The sequence below is a fragment of the Phaethon lepturus genome, unplaced genomic scaffold (genome assembly GCF_000687285.1).
Source record: "Phaethon lepturus isolate BGI_N335 unplaced genomic scaffold, ASM68728v1 scaffold11974, whole genome shotgun sequence".
In the NCBI taxonomy this organism is placed as follows: domain Eukaryota; kingdom Metazoa; phylum Chordata; class Aves; order Phaethontiformes; family Phaethontidae; genus Phaethon; species Phaethon lepturus.
The window spans coordinates 80687-100965 of record NW_010535604.1 but is presented as its reverse complement, the minus strand read 5'-3'; the positions used below and the strand labels follow the sequence as shown (position 1 = coordinate 100965).

The 20279-nt window shown below is 41.4% G+C and overlaps 1 protein-coding gene across 1 annotated transcript in view; it reads right to left on the bottom strand.

Moving 5' to 3' along the window:
- Positions 1 to 3486: 3486 nt before the first annotated feature.
- The window catches only part of LOC104619864 (microtubule-associated tumor suppressor 1 homolog), a gene marked incomplete at its 3' end in the record, with an annotated part of 65728 nt that continues 48935 nt past the window's right edge, over positions 3487 to 20279 (bottom strand). Inside the window, exons 7-9 of the mRNA XM_010285895.1 lie at positions 6823 to 7040; positions 4425 to 4536; positions 3487 to 3543 (exon numbers count right to left, since the gene is read on the bottom strand). Coding sequence (XP_010284197.1) covers positions 3487 to 3543; positions 4425 to 4536; positions 6823 to 7040 — 387 coding nt within the window. The remainder of the gene's footprint in view (positions 3544 to 4424; positions 4537 to 6822; positions 7041 to 20279) is intronic.

Sequence of the window (20279 nt, the reverse complement as noted above, 5' to 3'; positions counted from 1 at the left end):
AGCAAAAATGCCATTAACCATCTCAAATTAAAAAAAAAAAGCTACAGTGAAACTACTATTTCCAAATTACTATTGGCATTTGTTAGTGTATGTGTTGCCTTCTTACCAAATGAAATACGCAATCAATTTTAACCTTGACTTATTACTTCAAATGGAATTCAATTAAGCCTCAGACTACAACACTTAGGAGATTAGCTGATAGAGATTCACATAATTTCTAATGTTTTACTTCTTTCATTTGCTAGGTACATTCATGGAGAATCAGATGTTTATTCCCTGATGTTTAGTTCGTGAAACATTAAAGCAGAGAGCCAGTCAAACAGGATTCCTATGAGTCAATATTTAACAAGGATCTTACACTTGCTGGCTCTTTATGCCTTTACAAGCTTTACATGGGATCTCACACTCATATAGGATCTTTGTTTTCCCATTTTGAAGAAGTGATGTCCGCTTTCATGCATAAATTTACAAAGTTAGGTCCAGGTGGGCTATTTAACTTTACTTCTCTGTTACAGCCTATTTTCTATTTTACAGGGTTTCTCATGTCTGTTATTAGTTTTCACTTGTCACATAGAATGACTCCTTTCTTCCCTGCAAAAATTCTGATCTCATAAAAAAAAGTAAGTTTACCTTATCTGAGCAATTACTTATTTCTCAGTATTAAACAATTTTTGTCTCTGTTCATCTCATCTGAGTGTGAGACAAAGTCTCCATCAGATACCATACAGCTTTAACAAGTTATACTGTCACAACTTAGGTCCTCGCATTTATAAAATTATAATTATCTTTATAAGGTTCTGTGAACTGTTAGGATACGAGATCCTATGCTTGCACAATATTACAATATTTGTCTTACATCGTTCCCTTGTTAAGGCTGTTTAGCATTTCATCTGAAAAGGCTGTACGAGAGGAAAACAAGCAGCAAAGATGTTATTTTCTGTCTTCCATTAACCCTATCTATATATCTAGGTAATAGATATATCTAGCTTGCTACTGTCATTAATTCTGCATCTTCTTGAAAAAAGTACATTAGGAGAAATAACAAGGTAATCATGAGACTAAGCTTCATCGTCGAAAGCAACACGGGTTGCCTGAAACACCAAACTTGTTTCAGAGTCAAACGTGTCTTTTCTCAACACACCTTCTGCGAGTAGCTGCAGGACAGGACTCCCAGTTGCCTCCAGCTGTAACTCAATCTGAACACCCAGATGTACCCAATAAATTGCTTAACTGAGGTGTCTTCTAAAAAACTATTTCCACCAGAGCCTAGTTTCACAGTAATTAATGGATTAAAATGTTTTTCTGTATGTTAAAGCTCACAAACCTTCAACTTGTTGCCAAGCTTAGAAGCCATGTCTCACAGGGACCTTGAGAATAATTTGAAACTTCCTTGCTTTCCAGCTACCCGTCAGATGCAAGCTGCCAGAGCCTAGGTTTGCTTTCCAGGGGAAGCTACTGTGTTATTTCTCATATATTTTCCTTTACTGAACAGAAGAAACTTGAATTCCTCAAATTCAAGATACTGTCTTTTGGTTTATGTTCCAAGTGACTTTTTTTTTTTAATCTGAAGAAACACAAAAATTATCTAAATTAAATATCCTTACTCTCTCTTGCAAAAAGTCACGTACATACTTCGGAAAGCCAGATTTACACTATCTGTGTACAGAAGTACACTTTGGATGAAGATCCTAATGAGACCCAGTCAAGTTTGATGTTAGGTTCTAGAAAACCAAAACTACAAATTTAACTCAAAAGACAACTGCTCTAAAGAATAGGCCTGCCAATACAGTTTGGATTTATAGGCCAAAAATATGACTGTTCCAAAATCCTTCCTTTCACTACAAATGGTTTTGGGTTTAGTGATGCAATGTGTCCTTCTGCTCCTTCAGATGGATATGCATGTCTCATCTGATAAATATAAACATTTTCTGCTGAACTCCCCCAAAGGCCAGGACAATTTTTTCCTGGTACATGTCTCTGCATATTCCAAGATGCAAAAAAACCCTCTTTAAAGTGCTAAGAAGCTCCTCAAAAAACTAGTATCTTGACTCTTACAGTCATCCATGTGTCAGGAAATGCCACACAGTAGCTCATATACTAATGGTTAATTCCTATTTCCACCTAGAAATACTGAAGCCTGTTTCAGCCACACAATTTCTAGCACGTTACTTACGTTGCTTCCATGTCACACCCACAATTAGTGGTAGCCACGTATTATTGTCAAGGCTCTATAACCTCTCAAATGGCATTTCCCTCTATGAAGGAAACTTCTTGAAGATGTCGCCACAGTCATTCCAAGTAAAGTTTGAACTGTAAATACCAGTCTTCCCATAACCATACCAGGAGAAACACAACAGCGAAATTTAATTTCTGTTCATCTCTGTAGCACAGACACAAATTTGTAGCTAGTTTCTTCAGCAGAATCTGTTGATTGAGCTGTTTCAACAGTATCTGTTGAAAGAGCTACTGAAGCACTTAATTACGTTCATTTATCAAACTAGAAGAACATAAATGGTTGTTTATAATAATTAAACATTTTACCATCTAAAGGTTTTTTTTAACAGCCTGAGAGTTCTGAATGTGGCAATTACACATTAAAATGAGACGATGAAAAGGTAGCATTTGTCACTTCACACTTTGAACAGTCACAAAGCCATTCAAGTCACTCTAAGAATACATTACCTTCCCACTCAAAGTTAAATCTCCCTTAAACTGCTTTAGAAGTTACCCAAAACAGATTTAAAACCAAGCTAGTACTGTGCTGCTAAAGCAAACGCCCCCCCAACCCCAAACGCGTCAGTTTTTATCTGGCAGTGAGTTAGAGGTTCAAAAAGCCCAGCTGCAGCCCTCAGGCAGCCTTGCAAGGGCAGCCCCGAGGCAGGGGAAGGGGCTGCGCACCCCTCAGGAGGTGCCTCAGTCTCATCAGCCAGTTACGTCCTTTTGCAGGACGTCACAAAAACAATCCCAATTTGGGATTTTCTTTCCCAAGGCAGCATCTGGCTCCTACCCACAGCTGCAGACCTCTCGGGCACACATTCCCACCCCAGCACTGGTGGTTCTTCAGTCCCACTCCATCCCGCAGTGAACCACTGTGTGGGGGCATACCCGTAACACTTTGGGTATGGACAGACCTACAAAACCAGACTCATAATAATTTCTTTTTTCTTCCAGACTGGGTGCCTGAACTGGCTCCTCGAGGCCAGGCGAGCACCAGCCCGTGCAGAAACAAGGGCAAGGGAAGAGAGGACAGGGCTGCAGGAGTGGCAGCCACGGCCTGACTTGGTGCAGACATGCTAAACCATGTATTTAAAGCATCTGTGAACACCTCTGTTACTGAAGAGATGAGAAATAAATTCAAAATTAATATGCAAAATTAATACCAGGGGAAGTTAAAAGATCAACTCAAATGCAGTGGTGCAAATTTCAGAGCTCGATGCAGTTAAAGGTTAACAGAAGATGGCTTTCCTTGGCACTTCATGCACTTACTGTAAATGGCCGATTTCACCACTTCCTCTGTACTGCCACTTTTCCTTTCTTGTTTAACTTAAAAAACAGGAAAATAGTTACGAAGTCATAGCAGTTACCAGGGGGCCAGGAGGAACGCAGAAGTCTAGAAAGACTAAGCTTGCTTTTGTGATTAGCCCACAGTTTGACGCGTGTTTCTAACACTGCTGGCGCACATATAGCTGCCAACAATGGAAAAACTCGGTACAGTAAGGTGTTCTCGCCAGCCAGACCTTTCACTGCCATCAAGTATCCTGGATGCCACCAGGGTTTCCATCTGGTATTAACCCAGTGCGACAGTAGCTCCTGTGCGGTAGGAATTGTGGGTTTAGGATTTTTAAATTCAGAAGAGTCTTGGTAAAGGTAGTTAAGCACAGAAACCCCCTGGGCAAACTCCAACAGCTCAAGTGTGCAGGTATTATCAGAGACAGCTGTCAATATTGACAGCTCCAAGATAATGCTTGCCACAAACAGGTTTGAGCTCAGGCAGAGTTTTGCTAGAGATTCCTGCTCAGCTAGAAACAGCCCAGCAGCATTGCTCAATCTCGTTTAACCCTCTGACAGCAGCCTCTCAACTTCACTCCAGATGGGCTGGCTGCATTTTTGACAGAAGTCATTGCCAGCAAGTCCTGATTTTGTTTGCAGCTATCTCATTTCAAATGAGCTCATGAGAAGCAATGTTAAACTTTTGTGCAGAAATACATTGGGACCTCTTGGAAAAAAAAAGAAAGGAAACCCAAACAAACCCAACAGCTGAGTCACCTCCCAGTTAACTTCAGCTTTGCAGGGAAAGCGGGAGACGCTGGGGCAGGTTTTGCCAAGAGGCTCAGGCTGGGCTGCATGGCCTCAAAGCGACTTTGCAGCTCATTCCAGCTCTTTTCTCCAGTCGGCCAGGCAGCCTGTCCTTGACCCTGTCTCACCCTGCGCTGGCTCTGACCGCTGGTAAGGACGGTCCACATCGCTAAGCCGGCAAAGAAATGCTCTCTCTTTGGCTAGCTTAGCTTTCTGGTGGTTGCAAGCTGAACCAGCCTCCTGCAGGGACAGACCAGCGCCAGGAGTCCAGAGCAGGACCTTCCTCTGGTGACAGCAGGCTGTTCCCTCCGCTCACACTGCACCATGTCACTTCACACATGCTCTAGTGGGAGGAATGGAAGCACAGCTTTCTTCTTCATGTAATCAGCTAAGCATGATTAATTTGGGTTTTTTTTGAATCAGAAAAGCTACTTTGATTTGGTTCTGCAGCAGTTCAGCTATGAGCCCCTGCCTTACGAGCTAAAACCTAACTCCAAGCTTCTCCTCGAGTTTACCCAGAGAGTTTGAAAACTACATCGAAGGGGTCCCAAAGAGATACTTCAGAAAAATAAATATATGGCCAGTTGAGATTAAGCTAGCTATACCAGACTCCATACCACACCAGAAAGGAAAAAAAACTCCCAAACAACCCCAAATAAAAACCAACAAACAAAACCAAAGCAAACCACAAAACCAAAATAGCTTTTCACAGTGTTCCCTAAAACACAGAAATCCTACAGGATATTTCCCCCAGCTAACTACTAGATTATAAAAATTCCTTACACCAACCATGGCAGAAAAGTCCTTCTCACCCCTGTGTTAAGTACACAGGAATAAGACAATGACTGTTCACCAAGCATTGGCTTATCCTGGGAAAGGAGAGAACAACCTCAATACCAGTAACTGGTATGAAAGTACATCAATATGCTATATTTAGCCCCGTTTCACATGCTTAGACCTAACTCTCCAAGATTACTCATTTTATACAATTTGATAGAAATAAGATTTATTTTTTCTTTCCACCTGCAAAAGAACAATGAAGAGGAAGAAAGAGCAAAATTACTAGTTTCCTCTGTGCAGTTCTCTCTTCCTTCTATCTTCAACATCGCTTTTTTCTTTCTTTCTTTTTTTTTCTTTTCTTGCCTTTCCTGTTAAATAACCATTCCCGTTATTCTTTAAAAAATAAAAATCACGTTTAGACTAGATGACCTGTAAAATAGCCTGGAGGATGTAAATATGTATGGCAGGCTTCTTCTCATTAAATATTACATTGATAAATTATTCCTGAATTTTAAAAAGTTGCAATACAAAATATTTGAGAGAAGAGTCTAGGCCAAGACCTTTAATTACGTAAGTTACCAAAACTCAAGGTGCTTATTATACAGTAATTAGAAGATTGCACAGAAGTTTAGCAGTGAGAATTTCACACATAAATCTCATAATTTCATATTAGATGACAGCCATCCAAAAATCCTGTATCAAATTGCTTCGAAGATCTTAAAGTAGTTTGTTAGCAGAGAAAGGTGTTCCAATCAAGAGCTTAAAAAACCCAACCAAACCAAACCCACAAAACTGGCTAAGAGCCACTGCTCTTACTGACTTGAACTAAACTTGGACTTAAATGCAGTATTTTTAGATGAGAGCGAGCAGATATTATCCAACAAGAAGAGAATGTTATGTTTCTGGCAGCATGATAAGAAAAATCAGTCCTTTTTTGTATACCAGACTGTAAAATCACTACATATTGGAACAGCTGAAATAAAATTGATACCAATCTTGGAACATTAATTTTAAGTCCATGAGAAACTGCTATTAAAGCCTGTATCAACTGCTGCAGTGTAAATCCATAACTCTTATAATTTCCTTAACTTCAGATTTTTCTTCTCAAAAGTTTTTGAAGCAGACCAAAAGTTTCTAGTGTAGTATCAAACTGATTAGGTCATTATGTATTTCAAACAGACTAGAACAAATAAACATTAAACCACATCAGACTAATTCCACTCTAAATTCCAGATTTTTTTTTTTTTAAAAGGAAATGTTCATAATTGTAAAACACCACCAATAATGCAGGATTGCAATAAATACAATCATTATAACTCACACTTTATTCTGAATAGCTCAAAAACATATCTACCCCTTATATACTCTTCTATCCAACTTCAGATAACAAAGCAAGGTCATGCAGATTATGTGTTGAAACTAGTCTTTCCTACAAAGGCAGAACTTGAAGCACATATTTGGAAAGGTACTCAACCCCAAAGGAGACTCTGACTACAAACATTTTAAAACTTCTCTTCCAAAAACGACGCGAAGCAGCGAAGAGGCCATAAAACTCAAGCGTCGGGGTTTTTATTTTTCCTATCCAACTGATGCCAGCAGCAGGTTTACTGCTACCTCCACAGGAAAACAGAAATCATTGTAATGGAAACACAGATGTTACACATCGGTATATCAGTATTTTCAGAAGCCCTTGTTGAGAAGAGTTTAACAAACTACAGCCACAACTGATGAGCTGCGAGTTTTTACCTCAGACTGCAGGTACTGGATCACAACCGTTAATGCTTCAAACTTCTGGTTACTGCTTGTCAGGAATTTCTTCAGCTGCAGGATGATTCCACTTTGGGCCTCACATTTTGTTTTGTACTGTGTCAACTCGGCTGTTTTTGTGCCAGGCAAATGCACATCTGTGGCGGCTTGAGTCTGTATGCACGAGCTTTTGGGACTTCGCTGCTTGCCCTTGTCAACTAAAAACAACAACAACAACTAATTAATATGTGCTTTATCATCGTAAAGTCCCACCAAAACTTAAAAGGCAGTTGCAAAAGAAAGTAGTCGTAAATTTTTATAAACACTTCCTGAAATACTAACTAGGAGAAAGGGTTATTTCAGTAGCACTGCCGAGCAGACACTATCATCTTCCAGGTTAATTTCCAGCACCGTAACCCTGTACACAGTGTTTTGCACTTCATCCTTACCTCCACGTATTCTGTGGCTTACATTTCAGCATACTCTTCGCACTGTGCTTTGAGTAACTGTTTTCATAAAATGCAAGATCACGAGTAACTTCTTTCTAACACACGAGCTGACCACTTCCATTTGCAACGCAGACTTCCTATTTCCTACACTCCAAAGTATCGCTGAATACAAAATCATTTTCCCTACGTTTACTTGGTCTTTCTCTTCCTTTCAAAATTTTCATTGCAAAAACTCCCCTCTCTGCCACTCAGGTTCGAGCTTTATTAACCAGAATTCTTGCAGCATTTCTTAGTGTCAGCAAGTTCAGCCACAAGGATGAGACTTTAAAAAAATGCCCTAAAACATAATATATTTCAAGTTTGCCCTGCCACCACTCACAGTCCAAGAATTACATCGTTAATTTAATATTCCTAGTTATGTTGCAACCTCAATCCCTTCACAGTACACAATCATCTCATGTCAGAGGAAACCACATTACATAATCCAGTGCCTGACTTGTAAACACATCGGAGGTTACAAGTTTCTCTGCTGCTTTCAGACTGGAAAGGTAGTACAGTGCTGCTGTGCAGATAGGGCCAGTCTTCCCCGTTTGATCGCACGGGGAACGAGCAAACACTTTTGCAATAAAAGGCTGATGCAATACATAAATATCCCTTAGCAGTTTAATGAAGACATCTAAGCAGATTACTTTGTACAGTTTCAACTTAACAAGATTTCTTCAAGATAAAGTGAAAAAACCTGAGAGGTGAGATTTACAGAAAAGAAAAATAGGAACATGCAGAAAAAACAGGGGACGAACTAACCAACTAGATGTAGTTGCTCATTAATTCCTTCTGAAGCCCAAGCACCTGGTTTGAAGGTTGTCACGTAGCTCTGGAATAGTCCTAGCAGTGTAAGGTTCAATCACACAACTGGAGTCAGTATTAATAACAAAAGCTTTGATTCTCAGTTAATGTTAGCTTGACTGACACATCAACTATTGCATTAATACATCAGTCTTGCACAGCCTTAACTTGCTTTCAAAGCATTTGAAAACGAGTTTCCTGTTCAAAATACTGGTGTCCTCTTTGCCTCTCTTACTGAGCCAGGTATAAAGTACCTCCTGAGACTATTAAAATTTCCAAATAAATTCTCTCTAGGCAGCATTTTCTGTCAGCCCTCACGGTTAGAGAATTGTCAGCACATTGGTTTATCATGTTCAGATGCTCTTGTATTTTGGAGATTTTACTATACTTCTGCTCAGAGATGCTGACTGTTAAAGGGTTTCTATTTTCTATTAGAAACATACCATCTTGCAGTTTAATAGAGCTGTTAAAAGGTACATCAACATGATAACCCGAATCAAAATACAAGTCTGTAGGGGAAAGAAAGATCAAGCTTGGCTGCCAGCTCTAGGCAGCTTCTTTTTACCAGCATTTGAACTAATGTGACCACTTCTTTCCTCACAGTGCAGGCACAATGATGTCCTTTGAGCAGACCTCTTTAAATGAATGACAGTTCATATCCGAGAGCAACCATGTCAGATTTACAGCAATCTTATTGAGAATGCTGTGTTTCGGAAATACTGGTTACCTTCTGAAGCTCCTTTAAAAAAAAAAAAATCACAAGAGACAATAATAAACAGGAGAGGAAAAGAAGAGCAGGGACTAGAGAATAAACATGTACAGTCAGTCATTCCCTGCCCTACTGGCTCACATACTCCTACTTCTCTCATATATTCCACCTCCCTTCCTGAATGCTCCACTTACAATAAATAGAGAACTTAGAGCACTTGTCTTGATTTAAGGGTACTGGGTAAATTCACTGATACAGATGCTAATGTCATTGTTTAATTAACCATGCAAAATTACTTTTACAATGATTTGTAGGACCCTGACAGGGCTGCGTTAAACTTGAACAAATGTTTGCAGACAATTTTTATTCTGGGAAAAAATTACATCCCATACTGTTACCTAATGAAGTTAGTTAATTTAAATATGGTGATACAGCAGCTAACCACAAGTGACACAAGACTCCAGATATCCACTGTTTTCCAGAGTTCAGCCAGCCTTTATCAGGTTGTCTGTTTCACACCATTGCTTTTATCTTGGTGTCCAGACTACCAAGTCTTTTCCTAGAAGCTCATTCAAACATCCAACTGAGCCAACTCTGGATACTATACTAAAAAAAGCTGAACAAAAAGCATGCACTAGAGAAATTCAGTGACATTCCCGTTAGCAATTTTATCACAGACATGTTCTATACACAGCCACTTAAAATGCTGAAAAGCATTTCTCTGCTAGCATGAACCCTCTGTAGCATGAACTGCCTCTACAGATTAACACCAGTGACACTCCAATGCTTATTTATGGCCTATGTACCTCTGGGCAATGACAGATTGTTTCCAGATTTGTATAGAAGGCATGCTGTGATGTCAAAACAAAAGCCATGCTTTCATTAAAACAAAAGCATCATGAGTCTAATTACTGATACAACACATCAGTGATGGAGTCTAAATTAAAGACAGTATTGCTTAGCAGCCTACATCCTCCTCACTTTGGCCTTTTTACTTACACCTTTATACAGCCAGACTTGTAAAGTCTCAAAAAACTCTGTACCTGATCTAGTTGAAATGCTCAATTTCTGAAGACTAGAAATCAGATTCTCAAGTACTGCATGTAGCACAGTAACCAGACATAATCACCATCTAAGGTGATTATCCTATCCTCCTCCATACCAGTAAAAAAAAAAAAAAAAGAAATTAGCAGTGATTTTGCAAAGATTAAGCCTTTTCATCACTGAATCATTCACCGACAATTCAGTATCTTGCTGGCAAAAAGAATACCCCACGACCCTGGAAAAGGTCCAGAAATCCTGCCACTCCCTCTACAATGTCAGCAGCTGACTCTAGTTTTTTGGGGAGAATATTAGACCCATCCCATGCTTTTCCATAAAGCAAACTGTTTCCCATACATAGCTTCTCTAGTTAATAGGTGTTCAAAAGCACAAAATACACAACTGCCTATACATCAGGACGCGTTCCATAAAGTTACGTTTAAGCACTGGGGTATTCCACAGTACTTGACATTGTACTTGACTGGCTGGCTACCTCAGAGCTTGCCTGGCTGCTGGTTTCCTGAACCTCTCCATCTTGTGCACTGCTGCTGGATTACCAGACGAAACATCTATCACCCACTTTTCGGTTTGCAGAGCCAAATCAAAGCCTTCCTTTGCTTATCACTTACTAGGAAGGTTGGTATAGTAATGTCTGCGCTAGCTGGAAATTATTCTCTTTAAGCAAGATATTAAATTTCTAAAAAAATTACATTTCTTAAAAGCATTCCAAATAGCCTAAGTGAACTACTTGACAAGCACAAGTAGGAACAACCTCACTCCTCTCCCCACGCTTTTGCCGTCACCATTGTCTTACCCCTAAGCACTTTCTTTTCACATTCCTCATCCAAACTGTGAGCTTCCATAGTTTTTTCAAAACCCATGTGTGTCTTGTGTAAGCATTTTTCAAAGAAAAATCCTTGCTCAGCATTTTCTCTTGTAGGGAGATGCAGGCTGGTAAAAACTTTCTGCCTCTCTTCCATTTTCTGGAAAGCCTTGTCTACACATGTTAAATTGGTGCTCACTTCTTTGATCAGTAAGACAAGATCAGCCTGAGTATTTAATCGAGCTTCCATTTCTTCTCTTACTCGCTGGATTTCCTCAAGCACAGTTCTTATATCCAAATGACTGGACTTCACCTCCGCTTTCAGATCTTCTTTCACCTGTTGCTGGCTCCTCTGCAGCGCTAACACTGTTCTGATTTCCTTTTGAGATATTTCCACATCATGCTTTAGTTCCTTCTGTCCAGCCTGCATTGCCTCCTGGCTAGCTTTGACTTCTGCCAACAGAGCAGCAAGGCACTCCATCCCGATCCCACGGGAGTCGCAGGACCTCTTCTAGTGTCACAGTTTCCAAGCAGTCAGGGACATTTGACAGCTGGTAGCAGATTTCCCCAGATAGCAAGAGAGCTAGCACATTGCCTGTGGTACAGTATCCTGCCTCAATTTACAGCATGCTGCAGTTAAGGTACTAAGTAAAAGTCTAGTACGAGGCGAGACAAAGGCACCAAATAAAATACTTCAATAAGCAGGGCTCTAGAGCCAGAGCTCCTTCTTCTCAGGACTCAGCCAGAGCACTAATCAGTTTAATTGGCAGATCGTGCCACACCTGAATTTTTTAAAATCTTTTGCTGACATCATTGTACATGGGACGTCACCCCAAAAGCCACTCCCAACAGTCATTTGATCTGTGCATCAATCAAAGTATGCCTGGGCATCAGTAACCAGGTTTGTTGCAACGCAGCCAAACACTCTGCAAGAACACAGTGGCCCTTCCTTTCCAACACAAAGGCTCGAAAGGAGCCTGAGTCGCCTGCAGGAGCTGAAAGCCAAACAATTCAACAGCACTTAGTTATTTCAACTGTATATTCACCAAGGTGATTATGCACCTGTCCTTCTGCTAATGTTTGCAGCGAGGGTTCAGGAGTACATCTGTGAGCACTTGGACGTTGCCCCACTCTCACTGGACGTCTTCCTCATTCCCACAGCTAGCAATGCTCTTCTAGCAATCTTCGGAAGAACCCAGATCCTGAGGAAGCCCTCTAGCCCACAAACAACAGCTACCAGAACAATACAGGAAAACTGACTAATGCGATGTTTTTGGCACGTTAGGGAGGCTAAGCCTTTTAGCTACCAGGTCAGAGTGTTAACTTTTCTCTGTAAAAGCTAGAGCTTCTTAATTTTAAGCACAGAACCCGTTACAGCTCTAGGTCTCATGTAGAAACATGTAGATTTATGACACCAGGCTATTAGCTGTTTCGTTACACAGTGATTTAGTTACTCATCGGATTCAGTGTGGAAAAAATGGCCAATACAACGTAGATCCTGGCCTACAGAAGGCCACCATCTCTGCCTTCGAAGAGGTGAGCTGGTATTCAGTGCAACACCCAGCATTCCGAGAAGGACTCAGAGCAGCACACAAGTTGGAGCTCAGGAGCGCTTTTACACCTTGGCCTTGTCATGACTCCAGGATGCTTTTGGAGACAGCGACAATCCCACAGACACCCCAGCGCAGAGGGCCTATGCTGTCCATCCAAAACTGCAATAACCCCCGTCAGCACCATTTTGGGCTGGGAAGCATTATGAAGAGCGCCGGCAGTCCGTACATGCACGAATGCAGGATTTCCAACTCAGCACAGTGCTGCTGGCCAAAGAGCTAATCTGGGGAGAGCCCCGCTTGCAATGCAAGTTTACCGCTCACTTTCCAGTTCGCCTCTTACACTAGTCCAGGCATACTCATGGGACCAGGAAAGTATCAGAGACACATCTTCCACACAGAACACCTCACAGCTTGCAGGTATGCCCCAACTGTCCTGCTGTCACGGTGGTATTGTAGCCCCTGGTGGGCACAACACCAATGGTGGAGCTTTTTTCTGAGTCTATCATCTGCATGGGCTTTCTGATGGGATTTCTCCAGCACAGCTACAGGCTGCGGGTGTAGTTTCTTCCTCCCTCGGCCCCTTGCCCCATTTCTAGCTTGATAGTGAACCCGAGAACTCCTGAGTCTTATTAGTCACGTACAGTCACCACTAAGGACCAGTATACAAAACTGACTGCACAAGCACAATCTGAAGTTTGAATCCAGGCAACACCTTTGACAAAAGATTTAGGTAGGTGAAGGGAGCCAGGTATGAGCTTTAGCAGTACTTCTGCATCCCACAATCATCACCTGCAGTAATTCAGCTCAGTGTCACTCTTCATTCCAGCCTTCACCACACCTCAGCGGATCCTCAGAATCTCATAAACAGAGGTGAAGCACTTGCTAAGACCTTGTCAGACACTTCCTGGCAGCAAATGAGAATCCAGCTGAACTCATTTCCATTGGTTCAGTTATGATACAGGTAAAGAACGGTCTCTCTTGGTGACAGGGAGGGTATTCACCTGGCTCATCCTGGCTCAACCACCCAAGATGTAACTCTTCCTGACAGCTTTGGTAGCCAGCACGGATCCTGTGGTTATACCGAGAGGAACAGCTCAAAGTGCCATCCTGCTAAGTTTCACTCTTCATGGAATTATATCTTAAAATCACCAGAAAGTGCATGCAGCGATTTCAGCTGGGGTAAAAGATAGTTTGGGGGTTAATAAAAAAGGGAGGGGAGGGAAGGGGAAGGGCCATCCAACTGATAATCGCCTGCTCCCTCTATAAGGGAACAGGCTCATCCCAAGGAGGGCTTGGAGGGAGCCCTTCTCTATTAGTTACACCAAAAGCCTAGCTGACAAAGCTCAAGTGACTAAACTGGCTACTCCAATTGTCATTCCTGTCCAATGCCACCAGCTCCAAAGGCTGCAGGCTCCTTTCTATACATGTGCACATCCACCCCGATTGCCAAGTGCTCTCTGCTATAATATAATACCCTGTGAAGAAAAGCTCTCCTTGGAAATTGGTCTCGCTCTATACAAAAACATTAATTCCATCCAGAACATAACCAGTGTCTTTGGTACATTCCTCACTGAAACTACGAGGTCTGATTACAAAATTCCTTACACAATTAGCTACCAGTAAACACAAAACACCCCTATCTCTACGCTCTAATATTACAAGAATAAAATCCATGAAGTTAAAACATCTGAGAAAAGCACCATGCATAGTTTTGAACTCAACACAGAAACTCACTAAACCATTCACAGTGTTAAGTAATACAGCACATTTGAAATATTAGACAAAAGTTTACACAAAGCTTACAGTGAATCATACCAAAAGGGAAAAAAAAAAAAAAAAAAATCTATTCCTTTGACCTTCAGGGTAGTTTCATGTTCTGTAAGGCTGACCAGTTTGTAGGACTGGGGTCAGACTTAAAACAGCAACCAGATAGTTTCACTTCCCAATCATGAAAGAGGAAGCATCTAGCTGCGTCTATATATTGACTTTTCCTTTTTTCAGAAAGTTTTTTTTTTTTTTTTTTACACTTAATTGTAATTAGCTACTGAGCACATCTCACCCTCCCCCTCCACCCCATAAAAACCCCCACACACCCTCCCCCTTGGACTTTTTGGCTTGAAAGAGTTTGAGAACTAAGGAGAAATACCAAACTAAAACTGAAAAAAGAGAGTAAGTACTAAAGAGCGCTACAAAACAGAGTCCTTGCTATGTATAATAGGAGGGAACACTTGGAGAAGTTTCACTTGATACATCCTTGCAAACTAGATATATACTAATATTTATAACATCAGCCAAGATGCAACTAAAATACTGAAATAAGGTAAAGAAATGCTGCCAAACACATCCCACAACACACACAAAAACCAAGTTACGGAAGGCATTACAAAACATGTATCCTGTACAATATAAAGTCACGAAACACTTATAGCTAACTGTCTTCACTGACATTTTGAGCAAATTTCTTCAAATATACCAATAAAAACTAAAGTAAACTTGAAGTTCTACCCGTTTGTTAGAGCCTGAAGAACACAGACCTACACTGCTGACCCCTACTCTAGATGTTTTATCTTTTTCTCCTGTAAGCAAGCTAGTCGCAGCAGATCTCACTCTCACATCTGAACCAGCCCATAAGCGAGTACATAGCTTCACCTTCCATGTTAATCTTTACACAGCTAGTTCTGAAGCTCCAAAAAATCCCTACAATTCTCCCACCATCCTCTCCCGCCACCTTCCCCCCTGCCGCAATGCGTGCAAGCTATTTGAGCAATGCAACAGAAAGACCGATCAACCACTTGATCTCACAGCTTTGACTTCAAAGTTTGCCTCGTGACAAGCTACGGCACTTCAGAGAGGGAGACTTAAGAACATCCATAAAAATAAGGAAGCTGTTGGGTTTAATCTACAGCGGTACATACATTACCTTTGAGAGGGCCTGGAAATTTGGCTAGCTGTAAATTAATACCCTAAATTCTTTCAAAACTCCTGGTCTGGGCTATAAACCCAGGAAGCACTTTCAGACAAATCTACAGGTAAAGAAGTCACAAAACTAAATTAACAGTGTCTGTGGAGGGCTTGACAGGCTAGACTTGGATGGAAGTCTTCCAGCCCCCGACCACAGCCGCACCACAGCTTGGGCAACTGTAATTTTTGCCTGCATCCAGCTTGGCAAGCAGTGAACGCTCACCTTCCTGCTGTGCCTCTCAGAGTCCAGGCTGGTGACCGTACAAACACAGACGCCTGAAGATGTGATGGTCTGTTCCCAAGCTCTGCCTCAGGCCTGTCTGTATAAGCCGGTGCAGACAGCCCCGACTTGCTCTGTTCGTGTGTCAAGCACGTCAGTCATGAGCCAGTTCCAGTCCAAAGGAAGACAAGTTCTTTTTTCAGAGTTGTGCCTGAATAATTTGCCCAGCTGAAATTCTGAAGAAAACACTGTACCTCAGAAACTCTTCTAGCTACTTATTCAGCTGGTCTTCTCTCAAGAATCTGGGGGAAGAGAAACAGCACTTCTTATCTTGCACCCCGCCACGCCAGCGCAGTCTGAAGCCCAAGACAACAACTAAATGCCTTCTAGAGCAGAACCGCACCTCTCCCTTTCCTTCGCTCTTACTGTAACCTTTTGAGTTTCCCTTCTTTAGGGTCAGCCACTAGCCTATGGTCAGGAATATCAGCCTATTTTAGCTGTCATCAAATCCTTTTCACATTGTTCTGAACAAAATCTGAACAGCAGCCATCACAGAGGCATTAAAAAAGGTTGCAAGAACTGAATACAATTTAACTGCAGACAGGTAAAACCTGACCTAGATGCTTAAACTGACTCAGCAGGATTAAAACATACACAGCAGAAATCCGTCTGCCCTTCTTTGCAGGGGTACAAAAGTTTTTCAGCATATTTTTCCTTAAATGCTGGTACAGCCTGGAGGGGGACTGCAAAATCATCACATATTATTCCAGGCATTCAGTTTGAAGTACTGTTTCTGAAGTCTGTGTCTGTCCTCTCATGCCAATTCATCCATTGCATTACAGTATTATAGCACTGACTTCTAGCCTCGGTACAGCGTTTTAAATCCATCCCTTTTTGCTCGTCAATTCTAGCCACAGAACTGGATATCCTCTTTGTACAGATGATAGCGAAAAGGAAAGGGAAATCTCAGACGTATTTACATACTTCAAAGAGCTCTATGACTATTTACTGTTTTAATCACATGCTTAACTCACACATATCTCGCAGCACTGACCACACAGGGTTTCATGCTGGTAGGAGCATGAAAACTTCAGAAGAGAAGTTTAGCTCTTCTGAAGCAGAACCTATTAACATGTCAAACGCTTCCCTGTCCGTTACAATGCTGACTATTAGGTAAGAAACCAAATGCTTACAGACCATGCCAGAGTCCTGCAGCCTAAAGCTGTTACCTAGAAACTATAATGTACCACATGCAGCCCTTTATTAGCTTCCTGCTTGTTGACACAACAAACAGAGCATGAACCAAGGGCGCCATTTCCTTACGGCACACAGAAACAAGGGTGGAAGAGGAAATCTGCAAATACAAGCAACTGGGAAGAAACCAAGATAGCAAGCAAGGCCAGTTTTCCAACTGCTCACCTGTCTTAAGCGAGCTTTTGTGTGACCTCCACAAAAGGCTTAGCAGCCCCAAGCAGTCCTTAACCACTTCTGCACAAGAGTTCTTCTGAAGACAGATCACAGAATCATAGAATCTTCGGGCTGGAAGATACCTTTAAAGGTCATCTAGTCCAACCTCCCTGCAGTAAGCAGGGCCATCTTCAACTAGATCAGGTTGCTCAGAGCCTCATCCAACCTTACCCTGAGCCTACTCCTTGCCAGGTAATCTGACACATACTTCATACTCTTTCAGGCTCTGAAATGATAACCCATTGTGTGTAGCCAGCCCTCTGCCCAGCAGTGTGATGGTCTGGAATTTTTCTGTTGGGTTATGAGCATGCCCCTGCCATCTTTTCATGAGGGAGAGCACGCTCTCCCTGCAATCAGGAGACGCTGGAGGCAGCCATGAATCCAAGGCAAGAAAAATACCAACAATCCAAGTGTGACATCGCACTAAGGCTCATAGATAAGCCTCAGTACATCATCTTTCCAGTTCCTAACCCAATAGACTCTTAAGCATGACAGTCTTTGAAATGGGTTGCCTGCATGTACAGGCCTACTAAAATTACCATCCTTTAAAACCTTGGTACTTCTCAACTAACAACATACGTTCATCCAAGCAATTAACACTGATGTGTCTTTGTTTCCCTAAGATGTCAGGTGTCCTAATATGTCTCTCAAGCTTGTATGACTGTTTTAGGACATTGTCAAATGCACTAGTGATCGCCTAGAACACAGTGCTTTTCCCCCTTTTAGGAAGCGTATTAACGACACACATTTTCATTTGCCAGTAATTTGGTATGACCCGTTACTGTAGTGATTAAGCATACAGAATCTCCATGTTGCATTAAACTTACATTTCTGAAGATTATAATTTATGTTTTAAAACCTACACTAACCTTAGACCGAAGCTTTGCAAGGAGCCAGATTATGATGTTTGTAAAGATACCTAAACTACATCTGAGAAAATGCATTACCTTCCAAATTGCTGGTAGCTTCCAAAATAAAAGCATAAAGACAAGTGTTAGCTCAACTCATGTCATCACTGCAACTACTTGATCAATCAGCCTGTGTGCACTTTTATGAGCGAGTTTTGAAGGAAAGTCCAGTGATCAAGACTCTTGAACTGTGCCCTATGCTTGTCTTAGTGTTGCATGTTTCTTTGTCATTTCACCAGTAGCTGTTTCTTTTCCAGTCTTGATGATGGCAAAGTTAGTATCAGGTGAGATGATGTCAAATGGCCACACATTTTGTCAATCCTAGTAGTGATGACAGTAGGAAAGAATTTAAAAAAAAAAAACACTTCAAAATAGCAACATCCAAATTTTCTAGTAGATGAGAAGATTGGAGGGGATAATTTTTACACGCTGTGTTTTACAAAGGACTTAAAGGAGTCTCAGACTCAAACATTAAACGTGTAATTAGACAGATGTCCGCCTGTTAAATGCATAGTACATGTGCAAGCCTGACTAATACTCTGAAATCTCAGCATTCTGCCCATAACACTTTTTACGTTCTGTACCACAGGCCTATCTTACAGAAGCACTAGTCGAGTTTTGAACACCTAATATACAAAGTGATTTTGTCTAAATATTGCATCCACAATATGTTTACTCAAGTTTACTGGAACTGTAACATCTAGAATTTAATTAGATTTTCACCTAGCCAGTACATATCAAGCATGAATGAGCCACATAGCAACTACAAAGATAAAAATATTAGTAAGCCCACCATATATTCAGAGATGACTGCAAACTAAATAAACAAATTTGACATACTATGCAATTTACAAAAGACAACTCTAACACGCACCAGCTAGACTACCAGTGGGCCAGGTTTGTTCTGGTTATTTTCTAAATAACCGAGTGTAACAGTGATGCTTGATTTCTTAGCTTGTTCTGGATAGGACAAAGTCTGACGCATGCTAGTTAGCCACAGTGCTACATACCACTGTCTGAGAAAAAAGAAAAGGAGGGGAAAGATGGTAGAACTGGTCTACTGTACTAATAACGCAAAGTCTAGAACATGGATGTTTTGGTATGAGAGGGAATGGTACACTAATAAAACAACTCTTCATCCACCTTAAAAAGAAAAAAAAAAATCAAACACTGCAGAGAGTCATCCATTTTTAAGGACAAAGATGACAACAGGATGGAAAGTAACTGCATGAGAATGTGTTACGGTGTGCTGATGCATTGGCCAATAAGGACCGAGTTAAAGTTTGTGAACTGTACCTATTATCCTTGATTTAGGCATTTGAATTTTGTTATGTCAGTTCATCATATATGCTGTAGGCAACTTTAAACCTTTAAATTCCCTAGCTTTTCAAGGCAAAAACCTGCTATATTAGAAGCTACCAATTATATTTACATAAAGGGCTTATGTTTAAGTAAGTTTTTAGTTCAGGTATTGCTCTGGGTAGGCAGAGGGACATCAGAAGCAGTCCTCTTTCTTCTGCATACTTTCTTATAGTTGCAGCTGTGCCTTGTCATCCCTGAAACACACACCTGCCCGAAGAACCAAGCACAGAGCCATGTTGAAGACATGTTCCTCACTCCTCTCTGCTCCTACTTCCCCTCCACTGTCCTTTTTCTCCATTTCCACCTCCTGTACCAGAAGTTGCTCCTTGATGTCTGCTGCCCTCTGCTGCTTTGTCACAAGTACAGGACATGGCATATTTTTGCCCTTCGTTCTGCAGCTTGTCTACAGAGTCAGGATCCAGAGTCAACTGGGACAGGGAATCCCACCGTCATTAGTCCATACAGTCTGCAAGCCCTTCCCAGACCCCATTAATTGCCTCCCAAGTGCAAATCCCGATCCTTTTTTCTTAGCTCCACACCCTTTTTGGATACATTCAGTGTTGCCAGTTTCCCTGTTTGCAGATATTTAGACATGGAGTACCTTCACATCTGGGAAAAGACTTCCAGTGGGAGAGGGTGTGTCTGTGGTGTTACGGGAAGGAGCCCACTATATACCCACACATGTGTAGGAAGCCCTCACACAACACCAGAGAGCAGAATGATGTCAAGACAACCCTCCTCCTTTTCCAGCCTTTTTGAAGATCCCAGCTTTCACATGCTATTGGGGCTGCAACGGCTGAAGCACAGCCAGAAAGGAAGCAGCCATCTGAGTTGCAATCTTGAACTCATTCCTTCCTTAATACTGTATAGTCCACCCTACCATGCTCAGTATCAGAAGCACAGGGCTGGAAGAAACCTCCAGAAACCAGTTACATCACTCCTCGTTGAGGTAAGCGCTCCCTAGACATAAAAGGCATTTCACCAGACTGCTCAACTGTTTCAAGTCTTACCACCACCCCCTCCACATTTTTTTCATGGTACCTTTTCTTCTAGATCAAACCTGATCTGACCATGTAGATTAAATCACTGACTATAATCTCTCTATGTGCCACATATTT